A 14,949-nucleotide genomic window follows, 5' to 3' on the forward strand; every position below is an offset into this window, starting at 1 on the left:
TTTCTTCGTTAGGAAGGAGGTGGCTTCAAGCTGCAAGCTCGATATCTCCTCTCCAACCTTGGTGCGATGAGAGTGTGTCGTGTGGTTGCTCCGATCGCCGGCGATGAGGACGACATGGAGGATCTTGCAAGGACTAGGCTGTAATCTTTCTTTTCTTCAAAGATGTCTTTGTAAGAACGAAATATAAACCCGGTTAAAAAAATTAAGTAATCACAGCGTGACTGAGCAACAAAAATTGAGAACCTAGTAGATGTTAATGCAAAACTAACAGTATCTCGCTAAAACATCCTCGCTCTGCACTTTCTCAAGTTGGACAAGTAACAAACAGCGAGCAAAAGGCCAGCCAACTGAATCACAAGACGGTCATCACATGCATCCGTCCCATTCCAATTTGGTGGTTGGCAACAGAACTGTCACGGTTCCATTTCCATCTCCAAGCATTGCTTGAATATTCACCGGAGATCCCGGCTCCTCCTCTGAATCTGACGCCTTCAATAGTTCAATCACCGCGTGAACAAGAAACCAGCCAACGTCCGGGATCCCACGCCTGACGCCTCGCTTTTGTGGCCACGAACAGCCACCGGATGACCGGAAGGAAGGAGAAAGGGAACCCACCACCGCCAAGCAAAGCTCCGGCCGGAACCAAGTCCACCACCTCCCGGGAAGGGGAATCCACGACCACCACAGGAAAAAGACGAGCGCGCCGACCGTAACCAAACATCCCCCTCGGGCTTTTATCCGCGATCGGCGATCCCCCAGTGCCGTGCTGCCGCTGCCGCGTTTTCTGACTCCTCGCCTTCGCCATTCCCATGGCCGATTCCGCCGCGCTCTCCTCCGCCTCCTCCTCCCTCCCCCGCTCGCTGGCGTCCAGGAGGCCCCTCTCCTCCCCTCTCCACGCCAGGTCCCGGCCCCTCCGCCGCGGCAGGTCCGGATCGCGGTCGCTCCACCGGTTGCGAGCTCGGGCGGGGAAGGACGATCCGGAGGACCTCTACGGGCCGTACCCCTGGGACCAATCCCTGGATCTCACCACCGGGTTCGGTAAGCTCGCCGGCTACCTCTCGATCGTTGCCCAAATGCTTCCGTTGCATTGAGTTGACCTTGCCCAAATGCTATGCTGTGTTGGGAGTTGGAACCGTGTGCCGTGGGTTAAGACTCGACGCTACTAATGATTGATGCGGCAATTGCTGCCTTGTACTTTGTCGAAAGCCAATAAGATTGGCTAATGGGTTCATTATTTTACATATTTCTGTTTGCTTTTTGTAAGTGCTTTCTATATACACATTTCTAACGCCTTCTAAAAAGGGCTCAATTTGTGTCCTAGCAGACATTCAGTGGGTGCCAGAAGACAGGGTCACACTGTTCACTTCGGATGGGCTCGTCCAAATTGGGGGTTCCTTGGTTCCCCGTCGAGTTAGTTCTTCTGAGGTAATGAATCTATACAAATCTCTTGACTGTTGGAGAGAAAGCCCAGTGCACTATACTAAGCAGCAGTAAATTATTCTAGGTTTATTGGTATTATACCACAGTGTTCTGTAACTATTCTATATGTGCTTCAGTTTTTGTTTAGGCATAACAGATACATATTAAGAAATATTATGCATATTCAGCATCACATTCAGTGTTCAATAGTAAACACTAGCTCACCACCATAGAGCATTGCAATGTACCTTATTTACAAAAGCTGTGAAGGATGTAGTAGTGATTATTAGCATCTAAAATTCGCCTCAAAAAGACGAAGAGTAAATTTCAGATAACTATACATTATGTATAAATTGCTGCAGAATCTCACCATTTACACTCCATTTTATAAAACTAAAATATTAATTGTACAACAAATGCGTGCACTGCAGAATCAGTAACAGGTACAAAGTCCATTTTGATGTGATTATGTGAACACTTTTCAGCTAGTTTCTCTAGTCACATGCATCTCTAGCTGCACCTTATAAACATGAAAGATCTTGCATTTCATAGCACACAGCAATGCCCCATGGTTCTAGGTCAGAGAAGGTCAGACTGATAAACTGATAGGAACTTTATAAGAGTATTTATTGTATTCTTGTATCTGGACTTTCATATACTTGCCAAAGATGTTAGTTTTACTTTGAGCTCATCAGTGTTTTTGATGTTATCTGGACTTTTGTTCTCATGTGAGTTATTTTTTTATCAGAAGAGGCAACGGAAATTAAAGAGTACACCAAAGTTGCGCCGTTTCCAGGAGAGCTCTTACATGGATCCTAATCAAAGTCTTTGTCTTGGAGCACTATTTAACATAGCAGCAACAAATGTAAATATTTGTTACTTCTCATTTGCTCATAAATTTACACTTTCTTTTAGTAATACAATTTGATATCTCAGGGCCTAGACATGGGCAGAAGATTATGCATCTTCGGCTTTTGTCGTTCCATTGAAATGCTAAGTGATGTAGTGGAAGATACAGTATTGGAGCATGGTGGTGAGGTATGTTTTGCTATATGATGAACTATACATGTGCAATAATCTTTCTTTCATAGGTGCTTTGGCGTGCCTTGATCTATGTATAATAAAGGAAAAGTTGCCATGTTTATTTCCTTGTTTTTGAAGAACGAAAACTAAGAGCGCCACACACGGATTATTGACCTTAGATTGCTTCAGCGAAAAAGACAGTGCCAAAGGAATGAGGGCACAGCACCAAGCACGGCTAAATTATGCATTGTTACTGAGCAAAGGAAGACACCATAAAGTTTAATCGATCAGAATTAGAAGTGGATAGGATATCTGGATATATAAATGTTAGAGATGTATGGTTAGTAGGTCTCAGCTCACCTTGTGCATTGGATGTAACATTGAGTTAGCCCATGTTTATCATTAGTTTGTAAAGGGCGTCATTTTTGCAGGTTGTCACCGCAGAGAAGGCGAGCAATGACGGCCTCCAGGAGAAGCTAACAATGTCTGTTGCAGTACCATTGCTGTGGGGTGTTCCTCCAGCGTCAGAGACCCTCCATGTCGCGGTGCGGAGCGGTGGGGGCATCGTCGACAAGATCTATTGGCAGTGGGACTTATTCTAGATGTCCAGAGCCGAAACATTAACAAAATTGATTCTACGCTGTACATATACTCCACTCTAATCCGCTGCACGCTTTGTGCCACCGATTGTGCATTGTGCAGAAACTGTGAACTCAATCTCTACCTGTACAGACCCGGTCACCATTGTGCATATACTCAATTGTCATTTTTAGTTTGTACCTGTTTTAATTCCTGGACTGAATTATTTGAGCATTATTGGTGTGTGGGTGTTGTTTCTGACTCTTCAGCATCTGCCACGAACTTCTCCGGCTTCAAACGATAGAGGGACTTCTCTGTGGCGCCAGGAGGCGACCAAGCAGTTCGCAGAAGCAAATCGTCAAATCACATGGTTTTTCACATGCTATCATCTCCGACACGTGAAATGTTTAGCACGGATTGGGTAGTTGGTCAGTGTGCCCATGCATACATCAGTGCACTGAGAACGAGATGGAAGGTGCCCTCCTCCTGCTCGGCGATTTTCACGAGCGAGTCGGACGCAGCGAGGAAGCACGGGGGCAAGAGGGGAATGACGAGCGAGGCGGCGGTGCCGACGGCGGGCTACGGCGAGGACGGCGTGTACCGTTCACTGCGCCCGGCGGTGCCCATCCCGTCCGACCCGGGTCTCTCCCTCAACGACCTCATCTTCCGCCGCGCCGACGCGTGCCCCGCCGCGCTTGCGCTGGTCGACGCCGCCACCGGCCGCGCCCTCACTTTCGCCGGGCTCCGCTCCGCAGCTCTCACGGCGGCTGCCGCGCTCTCGACGCGCGCGGGCGTCCGCCCCGGCGACGTCGTCCTTCTCCTCGCGCCCAACTGCGTCCTCTACCCCGTCTGCTTCTTGGCTGTCACCGCGCTAGGCGCCGTCGCCACCACGGCGAACCCACACTACACCACCAGAGAGATCGCCACGCAGGTCGCCGACGCCCGCGCCAAGCTCATCATCACATTCGCCGACCTCCTGCCCAAGGTTGCAGAGCTCCACCTCCCCGCCATCCTCCTCGATGTCGATGACGACGCCGGCAGCGCTACCGCCTCTATACCTCCGAGCACCAACGTTATTATACCCTACTCGGACCTCATCGACGGGGTGCGGGAGGCGGAGTACCGCCGGCCGGCGACCAAGCAGGGCGACACGGCGGCGCTGCTGTACTCGTCGGGCACGACGGGGACGAGCAAGGGAGTCATCCTGACGCACGGCAACTTCATCGCGGCGCACGCCATGCTCACGTCGGACCAGGACGCGCGCGGGGAGGGCCCCAACGTGTTCCTCTGCTTCTTGCCCATGTTCCACCTCTTCGGGCTCTCCGTCGTCACGCTCGGGCAGCTGCAGCGCGGGAACGCCGTCGTCGTGATGCCGCGGTTCGCCGTGGACGACGCGATGGCCGCCGTGCAGCGCCACCGCGTCACGTACCTGTGCTGCGTCCCTCCGGTAATGATCGCGCTAGCCAAGCACGGGAGGACCGGGAGGTACGACCTCAGCTCACTCAAGTTCATCCTCTCCGGCGCCGCGCCGCTCGGCAAGGATCTCATGGAAGCCGTGGCCAAGGACTTCCCGGACGCCGAGATCGTCCAGGTAAACTGAGCTTTCGTGACTGCAGTTTACAATTGTAATCGTGGTCTTCTGAATAACGGAACACTATTGATGTAAAGAGTTTTATGGCGTATGGTGCTCCTCTTGCAGGGGTACGGTATGACCGAGACATGTGGTATCATAACTTTAGAGAATCCAGAAAGGGTCAAAGTTCGTCAACTTGGATCAACTGGAACACTTGTCATACAAGTCGAAGCAAAGATCGTTGATGTAGAGACACTGAAACATCTGCCACCAAATCAACTAGGAGAAATTTGTGCTCGAGGACCAAACATAATGCAAGGTACTGCATAAATTGTTTTATGCAGAAGGACCCCTCAACCCATTCTATTCAAGAGGGTCCCTTCTGCATGAATTTCCATGCTTTAATGTGTTCTTTTGAGCTATGTAATCAAATAAATGGCCTTTTGTCCATTAAGGTATTGTATGAGTTTTTGCCCTTCCTTTTAATGAAGAACATTTTCATGCATGTTGTCAAAGAAAAATCAAGAGGGGATTGACTTCTATTTGTTGGCTAACTAACTAAACAATACTGAAGCTCGATCAAATGATATGGCAATGGGCAATTAAACAATTGTTAGTATTATTTTGTTTTTTGCATTCATTTACTTACGATACAATATATACATACTAAGCTAAGCATTATGAAGCATATATGTCAATATGTGTATGAAAATCATCCTCGAGAGATAATAGAGCATAGCTTCTCCCTAGTCCCTACTGATTTGGGTAATTTGACTGTGGACTTTTAGGTTATCTAAAAAATGTGGAGGCTACTGAATTTACAATCAAGCAAGGGTGGTTGCATACCGGTGATCTTGGATACTTTGATGAAGGAGGTCGCCTTTTTGTTGTCGATAGACTTAAAGAGCTGATTAAGTACAAAGGATTCCAGGTAAAAGTATTAGTTTTTTTTTTCTCAAAAAGAAAGTAGTAGGCCATTGCTTAGGCAAAGAAGATTTTTTACTTATATAAGCCAATCTCACTTAGGCGCCTATGCTTGTTTTACAAACTATCAACCGACTTTGTGCGTGTAGGACCTACTTAAAAGTCTACAAAAAGGATTTGCATCAATATATAGGTAGATATGACACTTGCAGTCTTCTTATTTTTCCATGACCAATTATTTTATAAAATTATGCAATAGATATCATAGCAATTTATCTTGGGCATACCATGACTTTTATGGGTATATTTTCTTGAAAATATGTTATAATTACTTATTTACATAGATTACTACTCCCTCTTCCACGATTATTGTTTAGTTTGGACTTTTGGATAGTGTGCGTACAAATTATTGATATTTGATCACAACATACTACACTAATAAAATCACATAACGTATAATATGTAATAGTCAAAGGTGTGTAACCGAGACAACATCAAATCTAATTAACTATCATGAAAGGAACCACTCATGAGCAGCTGTTATATTCTTTGGCCATATCCATATTTATTTTAAGGCAAATATTGTGTTTATAGATCGCGCCGGCTGAGCTTGAAGGGCTACTGCTGTCTCACCCAGAAATCCATGATGCTGTTGTTATCCCGTAAGCTGAGCCGCCTGAATTTGAACAGCTCGAAACTTGTTGACTTTTATCACTTAACGAGGAATTTAACCTGTTTGTAAGGTTTCCTGACGCTGAAGCCGGGCAAGTTCCTGTTGCCTATGTTGTACGAGCACCACAAAGCTCCTTGAGTGAAGCTGATATCCAGAGTTTTATCGAAAAGCAGGTGATGCTGTCCTTGGAAACTTGACTTTGATTTAACTTTTTGCTATCGTACTTTTGCGGGTGTTGCGTAAACTATAGCTGAAAAATGAAATGTAGTATTTACTCTAGATTGATTTTACAAGTACCACACATGATTTTCTACGAAATTTAGTGGGTTTGTATCTATTCTTTCTACCCAGCTGTTACTGGCATAGAAATACACATTGTGGTTTTGTTCATGAATTGCATTGCAGGTCGCCCACTACAAAAGACTGAGGCGGGTTACCTTCGTGGACAGTGTACCAAAATCTCCTTCGGGAAAGATTTTAAGGAGAGAGCTGATCGGCCAAGTGAGCCAGCGCTTGCGTCAGTCCTCCGGCTCCACACTCCGAAGTCCAGAGGAACCCCAGGCTGAGCCAGGTGCAGCCTAGAGGTGGTAATGGATCATGGCCTTTATACCTCATTCACAATCGAACTCAGATCTATCTATTTTTAGCTCAAAATCATATATTATTATAGCGCGACTCTTATTGAACCCGACCCTTACCCGTGATGTATGAGCATTGAGCAGTGAAATACTATGGTCTCTAGCTGATGTCACGAGAAGATATTTCCAAGCAAAAATTTAATCGAGTTGGATGCACTCCTTAGCATCCGCATCACTTGTGGTAGGTACAAAAGGGGTATTGTAAGTGACTCTGATAAGGGGTATTGCAAGTGACTCTGATCCAATCGCCAGAATTAAGAGCGTTGAATCGGCACATCCGGCGGGAAAGAGACACCGATGGGCCGGAGCAGGACTCGGTTATCCCCACGGAACTCCACCTGTGCCGATTGGGTGGTCCGGCCGTCCGCACGGCACGAAGGCGACCGATGACGGGGCCAGAGGCAGCCACGCCCAACCAAGGCGTATCGTATCAGAGTTCCCTAGGACCCTCACGAATAACACCAGACACCACGCCGTCGTTTTCGGCACGTCAAACGCCTCCCTCGCCGGCGCCGGTGCCGGCGCCGCGGTGCGGGCGCGTCGCCTTGCGGGCCGGCTCGCGAGAGGGACCCCCCCCCCCCCCCCCCCCCCCCCCCCCCCCCGGTGGCGCGTGGCGTGGCCCGGCGCGCGCCGCAGCTCGCGGGAGGCCGACGTGTGGAGGCGTGTTGGTTCGATGTCAGCTCCAAGCCCGCGTGGAGCTGGGTGCATGAGGCGCCGGCGCGGGACCAGCGCCAGATGTGGCGAGCGCGACGCCGCATGTGAGGTTCTCGAGGCTCTCTTCTTCTTCAGAATAAAATTGGCCGGTTGCTTGTCCATCCTGCACACCATTGCTAGTGGACAATATCACAATAGGCATCGGATCAGGCAATTATACTAGTAGTGGGAAAACGATGAGTGACCTGATACTTTGAAACGTCCCAGTGGCCAGTGGCAGGCTGGCAGCGGCAGCGCATGGCAAATTCACGATGTGGTGATGTGTGCTTACGCGAGGAGGGCAAAAACCAAATCAAAGAGCGCTCAAAGTCAAAGCGCGCGCGGCTTGATCTCGTCTCGATCTCTCAACCCAACCCTTTCTAGACGTTCGACCCGGGGGTGTGTGTTCCTTTTTCCCTGCTTGCAGGTTTTCTATCTCCACATGCAGGGAGTGCGCTTCAGTCTTACGGATGAACAGATCCAACTTGAACCCGCAAAATGAACACGGAGACACACTGACATGCGGTGATTTTGAACACTTTTCTTATGGGTCCTGTCGCCAACACATGATTTTTCAGACATATTTTGATCTAATTTTAATTTCGATAAAAGACAATCACCCTTCGTGCCCTGCTACCATTTGTAATCTACTGCGCACTTGATATCGTCAGAATCTGGACGTAGTAGAGGCGACAAGACAAAGCGGAGGCACACCACCTCCACGCACGCGCCACTCTCTTCTGCCAGCGATTTGCACGAGCTACTCGGGCGCAACACAACACAAGAACGCGACCGCGCAAGAGACAATGGCCGGAACGGCGGCGCCGGCCGCGGGCTATGGCGCGGACGGCGTGTACCGCTCCCCGCGCCCGGCGGTGCGCATCGACTCCAACCCGGGGCTCTCCCTCACCGACCTCCTCTTCCGCCGCGCCGACGCGTGCCCCTCCGCGCTCGCGCTGGCCGACGCCGCTTCCGGCCAAACCCTCACCTTCGCCGCCTTCCGCTCCGCGGTCCTCACCACGGCCGTCGCTCTCGCCTCACGAGCGGGCGTCCGACCCGGCGACGTCGTCCTCCTCCTCGCCCCCAACTGCGTCCTCTACCCCGTCTGCTTCTTCGCCGTCACCGCCCTCGGTGCCGTCGCCACCACGGCCAACCCCCTCTATACCCCAAGGGAGATCGCCAAGCAGGCCACCGACGCCCGGGCCAAGCTCGCCATCACGGTGTCCGAACTCCTTCCCAAAATCGCGGAGCTCCGCCTCCCCGCCATCCTGCTCGACGGCGACGCAGCCAGCGCCACCGCTTCCAGCGTCACGCTCTACTCCGACCTCATTGCTGGGGCGCAGGAGAAGGAGTACCGCCGCCCGCCGATAAAGCAGAGCGACACGGCCGCGCTGCTCTACTCGTCCGGCACGACGGGGGCGAGCAAGGGCGTCATCCTGACGCACCGCAACTTCATCTCGGCGGCGGCCATGGTGACAGCAGATCAAGACGAGCACGGAGAGGGCCCCAACGTGTTCCTCTGCTTCCTACCCATGTTCCACATCTTCGGCTTGTCCGTCATCACGTTCGCGCAGATGCAACGCGGCAACGCCATCGTCGTGATGTCGCGGTTCGACATGGACTCTGTAATGGCCGCCGTGGAGAGGTACCGTGTCACGTACCTCTTCTGCGTGCCTCCGGTCATGATCACGCTCGCCAAGCTCGGGAGGGCAGGGAAGTACGACCTCAGCTCGCTCAAGTTCATCGGCTCCGGCGCAGCGCCGCTCGGCAAGGACGTGATGGAGGTCGTGGCCAGGAACTTTCCGGGCACCGTGATTGCCCAGGTAATTTACAGCCCACGATTTCGTACTTCTTCAAATTGATCGTGATCTGCTGATGAATTGTAGTACTGTTTCATATAACCATAACGATGATGGGATCTTTCTGGGTTGGAACGACCACCAATTTTTCAGCGTTTTGCCCTTTTCCAGCAGTGTCGCTGAAAAGGCTAACCTCGATTCTGTTTTCTTTACCTTCAAATTTGGATTAGAGGACAAAATTCGAATCTTCGTACTTTGCTGATACTGCTTCACCAAGGACATAATAGTGATGATGGAAAAACCAAATGAATGGTTTGGACCTGATTTTGCATTTCCGAACAGGGAAAGTGACATTTTGATGACGCATAATTGACATTCAAACCTTTTGTTTTTTCCTGGGCATATAGATCCATTAAAGGCACAAGATGGCCAATTCTTTGGTTAATTTTTAGGTCAGTACTCAGTAGTCATCATATTCCCATATCTCAGTGCCGCTCCAAACGTCAAAATACATGGAAGCATGATATTGATACGCCTAAGTCAACTGCGCATTGTGTTGCTTGTCATTGTCATGTGATTAGCTATTTTAATGTTGCAATCATATAGGTTTCTCAATGATATATTCTGTCTTTTGTTTTGTTTTATCCTATGGATCGCTTTTGGTTGGCAAATGCGCAATTATTCTATTATATGTGATATTGCTGATTCAGATGCCAGACGTGCAATCCGCATGCTAATAAGAAAAATAGCATCAATGAACTGAATAATGTGTCCACCTGTAAACATAGGATGCCTTATCTGCAGGCATGGGTGTTTTCTTCCCTGGGAAATACATCAGGGAAAACCCCTGCTGCAGTAAATAAATTATAAAGCTGTTGGTGGTTTATCGTCAAAAAGCAACAAGTCTTTGATAGCTGAAGTCATTTTCATAACATAGCTGCAGTAATCCTACACCTAAGGAGCTAACTGACAACCGTAATAACTATCTTAAAGAGGTTCACCTCCTTATGGTTATGGGATCATGTAGATGTAGCATTGTGGATGCATTCAGATTAGACACGTACTCACTATGTTGCCAAAACTGTTGAAAATGTGCACTCGTTTTGGCATTCCTTCCAGTCTTTCACCCATGAGACATGTACTGATGTCATAGCTTTCAACTGAAGAGCTTTGTCATGCTAAGTTTCATGTCGTATGGTGCTCCTCTTGCAGGGTTACGGAATGACTGAAACTAGTGGGATCATATCTTTAGAGTACCCAGAAAATGGACAAGCTCGTCAATTTGGGTCAACCGGATCACTTGTCTCAGGAGTTGAAGCAAAGATTGTAGATATAGAAACATTGAAATGTATGCCACCGAATCAACTGGGAGAAATTTGTGTTCGAGGACCGAACATAATGCAAGGTAAGTTTTATTGTCGGTATCCATTGTACTTACATTCTTTCTCCCTGTCCTCATCAATTATTAAAAAAATTACCAAACTTGGTCAAAAAACAATATGCTGGGACTGTACCAATTGGTAGCATTATTTTTAGGTTGCGCTTATTTGTTGACAATGTACAATTTACCGATGCCTAGTATTATTAACCAGCCACTATTTTCGACAAAAATTATGCCAATGTTTCAGATGTTCCACCTATAAAAGCTCCTTGTCAATGAGCTGTGCATCTACAATTTCTTTTTCCCATGACTAGGTCCAAAAGTTCTCCATTGTATTCTGTCCTAGAGGGATATTGTGTCCAAAACATTTTCATACTTATTTGAGTATTATTTTTAGGGTATTTCAACAATGTGCAAGCTACTGAATTTACAATCAAGGAAGGGTGGTTGCATACTGGTGATATTGGGTACTTTGATGAAGGAGGTCAGCTTTATGTAGTTGATAGACTCAAAGAGCTGATTAAGTACAAAGGTTTCCAGGTAAAGAACTCTGGTTTTTTTCACAAACAAATTTGTATTTTTTGCAACCTTTAAAATCATGTGGGGTTGGAAATTAGTAACTGGAAAGTGCTTACTGAAAGAAGATTTTATCCAGCATCATTTGGGGCCTTTCTGCTGAAAATGTTGTAGTTCTACTAAACATTTAGATTCAAACAAATTATTATTCAGATTAAGGACGTTGATAATTTTTTTTCATCGAGACTTTGAGAGTACTTGACACAGTTAAACTTTTATAATCAATTTCCAGATATAACTAGAAAAGACAGTGTGTTGTGGTCTTGTGGACACCATCTAGATGTCCTTGGCAATAGCTATTTGGAAGAATGGGAGTTTTCCTAGTGGCCTGAATCTGTGTATTCTTTATGTACTATTCAATCTAACTATCATAAAAGGAACACCCTTATGCACTTGTATTGTTGTCTTTTTGAACATATCATGTATTGGCCCTTTTAGTGGAATTTAACATTTTTGTTTACTTTACTGGCAGATTGCACCAGCTGAGCTTGAAGGGCTACTTCTGTCTCATCCGGAAATTCTGGATGCTGTTGTTATTCCGTGAGTTGAGCCACTTAATTTGGGGGGCTCCTAGCTGATTATAGTATTCCTTTTCCAATATTTGTTTTGTTGTATCTTAATGGAGAGCTCTACTTGTTTCCAAGGTTTCCTGATGCCAAAGCTGGGGAAGTTCCTATTGCCTATGTCGTGCGTTCCCCTGTTAGTTCATTGACAGAAGTTGATGTCCAGAAATTTATTGAGAAGCAGGTGAGCCCGTGCAGGAACCTTGGTTTAATCATGACTGTTGGTTGTTTAACTCTTTCAGTTCCTGTCTAACTAGCATGGAACAATTGTAATTCCTAGGTGAACTAGAGTATTTCTGTATTTCTCGTGGACTGATGCAACCCTGCTAATACATTAACTACTTTCTAGGTTGCATACTACAAAAAATTGAAGAGGGTTACCTTTGTGGACAGTGTACCGAAGTCTGCTTCAGGAAAGATTTTGAGGAGAGAACTCATAGCAAAAGTCAGATCGTCGAAGCTATAGCAAATCCACTTCTAATCTGTTTCAGAAGATTGGTTGCCTTCTAGCTACTAGATTGGAAATTTGTGGATTGAGCGGTAAGGTTTACATGTTACTGAGTGGGGCTTATGAAACATAACATTCAGTTTTATACATCAGACGCTGATACATTATGTATATGTGGCACATACAGATATATTGTTCCAAGTTGGCCCCAATCCTAATCACCATGTTGTTCTGTCAAATACTGGGCCTTGCTACCAAGGCCTAATTTCCATTTCAATACAGTAATTGCAAACTATATGAATCTGTAATGGCTCTGCTGCAACTACATCTGACGTTATTGACCAATACAGGCATACAGCCATACTAACAAGAATACTAGTTGTAGCAAAATGTATTGCATGCAAGTTTCTGCGACTGACAGGCCTGGACAGCCGCACGAAGTAGCTGAAGGGATGAGCTGATCTGAAGCTCATGTCCCTGAGCTTTGGGAGTGAATACAGAAGCTGCGTCATGCCATATAACAGTAAAACATACAGATTGCCGGGTTGAAGGTGAAGAGTGAGACCCTTCTTCTCAGACCCTGCGTGTGTACGTTGGTGCCCCTTGCGGCGTGCTAGGGAGGGTGATTCTGTTCTGCCGGCATCTTGGCTGACACCTGACGTCCTCGGCGCCGGCCATCCTCGTCAGCTCGCCCAAATCCTCCGGCAGTCCGGCGGGCGGCGGCCCGCGAGGCCAGTGGCGAAGCGCTCGTCGAGAAACTGTCAGCATACCAAAATCTGCTTCAGGAGTCTGAGAAGAAAACTCATCATTGCTCAAGTCAGATCGTCGAAGCTACAACAAATTCACCTCTGTTTTCAGCGAGATCAGAAGACCTTGCCGCCATGGTGATGGGCACGCGCAGGTCGCCTCCCCATTACTTTCTAATTCTCGTCCATGGTGGCATCATCAAGGCGAGAGAGGGTGGTGGCTCTAGTTGAAACTCGAAAAGCGGCGGCTCGGAGCCTACGAGACAGCGGCGCGCGTGGGAGGACTATGGTGCCGGCGACGGCGCCGTGGACGGGCGCGTTCTCTGAAGGAAGGTGGCGTGGGATACGTGACGGCGGGGATGGCGGCTGTCGCGGCCCGTAGCCGGCAGCCATGTCTCTGGCCGATGAGCATATTAACCGGCGATCCAATATTTTGCATAAAACCCCTTAAGTTGGATCGCGATCCAATATTTTGCAGAAACAACCTTACCTTTGATATAGCTTTTCAGAAAAAAAAACCCTCTTCCTCCTCCGTTTGGCGTTTCCTTCTCCCTCCGACGATCCGTCGGCGCCGATGTCCAGGCCACCCCGTACCCTTCAAACCCTAGCACCGGGTCTTCGTCTCCTCCGATCCAATAGAGATTCCCTGGCTCCGATGTCATGCACGACTCGCCGATCTGCCGCTTCGTTGAGCCAATTGGGGCGCGCGATTCGTTAGTTCTTGCGGCTCCGATGCTCGAATCTTTACTGGTTTGAATCTTTAGGAGTAGTTGAATTTGTTTGGATGCCTCAATCAAAATTTTGCATGAATCTAATGAATAATCCAACCAGTATAGATTCAGGCATCCAAAACCCATCCAACAACCATTCAGTCATTCGTTTGAGCATTCAGAATCCATCTCAATTTACCATTACAATCTACGTTCAGACCCATTCAGACCCAAACACGTTCAGTGTAGCTGCCAGTCTCGCCCGCCCGCCCGCACCTGGCGCTAGCAGCACCGGCACGGCGGCCTCCATGGACTACGTCGTCTCCTTAGCCTGCACAGCTGCAACCAGGCCACGGCCACCCGTTCTCGCGCGCGCGGCGGCGCAGAGCGGAACAGGATCTGTCGTGAGGGAGGTCAATCGCGCGAAGGACGGCCTGAACTCTGAATTTGCAATCCGTGAAAAATTTCTGATGCAGGTCACACGTGCTCCACTATCATTCACTTCAGTAAAGACAGCCCATTTACGTCCACCCTACACCAACCTGCGGGGAACACCTCCTGGCTTGCAAGACGGCGCAGGAGCAAAACCGCAAACAGGTTGAAGGCATGGATGGATCAGATGGAGCACAGCACGGCCGCCATGGTGATGACTGATGAGGGCAGCACGCGCTGCTCGCCTCTCCATTGATGCCTGATTCTCGTCCATGGTGGCGTCAAGGCGAGGGTGGCTGGCTCCGGTTGAAAGCCGGTGGCTCGGTGCCGACGATAAAGCAGCGTGTGTGGGGCTTAGGCCTTAGGGTGCCGTCGCCGGCGCCGCGGACCAGCAGCTGCGACCTCGTCGGTCGCCATGTCTCCGGCCGATGAGATTTTCATTAAACCTCCTGAATTAATAATCGCGATCCAATATGTTTTCACAAAACCCCCTAATTTGGATCGTGATTAATAATCACGATCCAATATTTTTCATAAACACCCCTTCTTTTGATGTATCTTTACGCAGAAAAGCCCTCTTCCTCTTCCGTTTGGGTTTTCGGTCTCCCCTCCGTCGATCCGCCGGCGCCGATGGCCGCCGCAGCTCCCGTCCAGTGGTAGCACAAGTTACAGCCCACCCCTTCCCCTTCAAACCCTATCACCAGCACTTCGCCTCTCCTGATCCAAAGGACTGAAGGAGACTCCCCGGCCCCGATGTCACGGGTCGGAGTCG

The 14,949-nt window shown here is 48.5% G+C and overlaps 3 protein-coding genes across 4 annotated transcripts; all 3 read left to right on the forward strand.

Annotated features, from left to right (window-relative positions):
• Window positions 1–536: 536 nt before the first annotated feature.
• LOC117837374 (uncharacterized) lies at window positions 537–3,231 on the forward strand. The gene is made up of 5 exons (XM_034716990.2): window positions 537–1,038; window positions 1,325–1,425; window positions 2,168–2,284; window positions 2,356–2,457; window positions 2,874–3,231. The coding sequence occupies exons 1-5, from the start codon at window positions 810–812 to the stop codon at window positions 3,042–3,044; spliced, it is 720 nt and encodes a 239-aa protein (XP_034572881.1). The 5' UTR covers window positions 537–809; the 3' UTR covers window positions 3,045–3,231.
• Window positions 3,232–3,377: 146 nt separating this feature from the next.
• LOC117837370 (4-coumarate--CoA ligase-like 1) lies at window positions 3,378–7,001 on the forward strand. The gene is made up of 6 exons (XM_034716981.2): window positions 3,378–4,612; window positions 4,721–4,913; window positions 5,383–5,525; window positions 6,113–6,180; window positions 6,262–6,364; window positions 6,597–7,001. Exons 1-6 carry the CDS (start codon window positions 3,389–3,391, stop codon window positions 6,771–6,773), a joined length of 1,908 nt encoding a protein of 635 aa, XP_034572872.1. The 5' UTR covers window positions 3,378–3,388; the 3' UTR covers window positions 6,774–7,001.
• A 1,218-nt stretch (window positions 7,002–8,219) lies between these two features.
• On the forward strand, window positions 8,220–12,507 carry LOC117840893 (4-coumarate--CoA ligase-like 1). Of its 2 annotated transcripts, none has more exons than XM_034721431.2 (6): window positions 8,220–9,345; window positions 10,534–10,726; window positions 11,100–11,242; window positions 11,751–11,818; window positions 11,923–12,025; window positions 12,235–12,507. In XM_034721431.2, exons 1-6 carry the CDS (start codon window positions 8,329–8,331, stop codon window positions 12,349–12,351), a joined length of 1,641 nt encoding a protein of 546 aa, XP_034577322.1. In that variant the 5' UTR covers window positions 8,220–8,328; the 3' UTR covers window positions 12,352–12,507. The 2 variants fall into 2 exon arrangements, with proteins under 2 accessions (XP_034577322.1, XP_034577321.1); XM_034721430.2 differs by having other exon boundaries at window positions 8,225–9,345; window positions 12,191–12,507.
• Window positions 12,508–14,949: the final 2,442 nt, after the last annotated feature.

This window comes from Setaria viridis, chromosome 9 (genome assembly GCF_005286985.2).
Source record: "Setaria viridis chromosome 9, Setaria_viridis_v4.0, whole genome shotgun sequence".
Lineage (NCBI taxonomy): Eukaryota > Viridiplantae > Streptophyta > Magnoliopsida > Poales > Poaceae > Setaria > Setaria viridis.

What these genes read in the sequence shown, in the direction of transcription:
- LOC117837374 (XM_034716990.2), top strand. Translation starts at nt 810, where the DNA reads ATGGCCGATTCCGCCGCGCTCTCCTCCGCCTCCTCCTCCCTCCCCCGC. An exon ending in GGATCTCACCACCGGGTTCG is followed by an intron (nt 1,039 to 1,324) that starts GTAAGCTCGCCG and finishes GTGTCCTAGCAG; the next exon opens with ACATTCAGTGGGTGCCAGAA. An exon ending in GTCGAGTTAGTTCTTCTGAG is followed by an intron (nt 1,426 to 2,167) that starts GTAATGAATCTA and finishes TTTTTTTATCAG; the next exon opens with AAGAGGCAACGGAAATTAAA.
- LOC117837370 (XM_034716981.2), top strand. Translation starts at nt 3,389, where the DNA reads ATGGTTTTTCACATGCTATCATCTCCGACACGTGAAATGTTTAGCACG. An exon ending in AGGACCAAACATAATGCAAG is followed by an intron (nt 4,914 to 5,382) that starts GTACTGCATAAA and finishes GTGGACTTTTAG; the next exon opens with GTTATCTAAAAAATGTGGAG. An exon ending in TTAAGTACAAAGGATTCCAG is followed by an intron (nt 5,526 to 6,112) that starts GTAAAAGTATTA and finishes TTGTGTTTATAG; the next exon opens with ATCGCGCCGGCTGAGCTTGA.
- LOC117840893 (XM_034721431.2), top strand. Translation starts at nt 8,329, where the DNA reads ATGGCCGGAACGGCGGCGCCGGCCGCGGGCTATGGCGCGGACGGCGTG. An exon ending in AGGACCGAACATAATGCAAG is followed by an intron (nt 10,727 to 11,099) that starts GTAAGTTTTATT and finishes TATTATTTTTAG; the next exon opens with GGTATTTCAACAATGTGCAA. An exon ending in TTAAGTACAAAGGTTTCCAG is followed by an intron (nt 11,243 to 11,750) that starts GTAAAGAACTCT and finishes CTTTACTGGCAG; the next exon opens with ATTGCACCAGCTGAGCTTGA.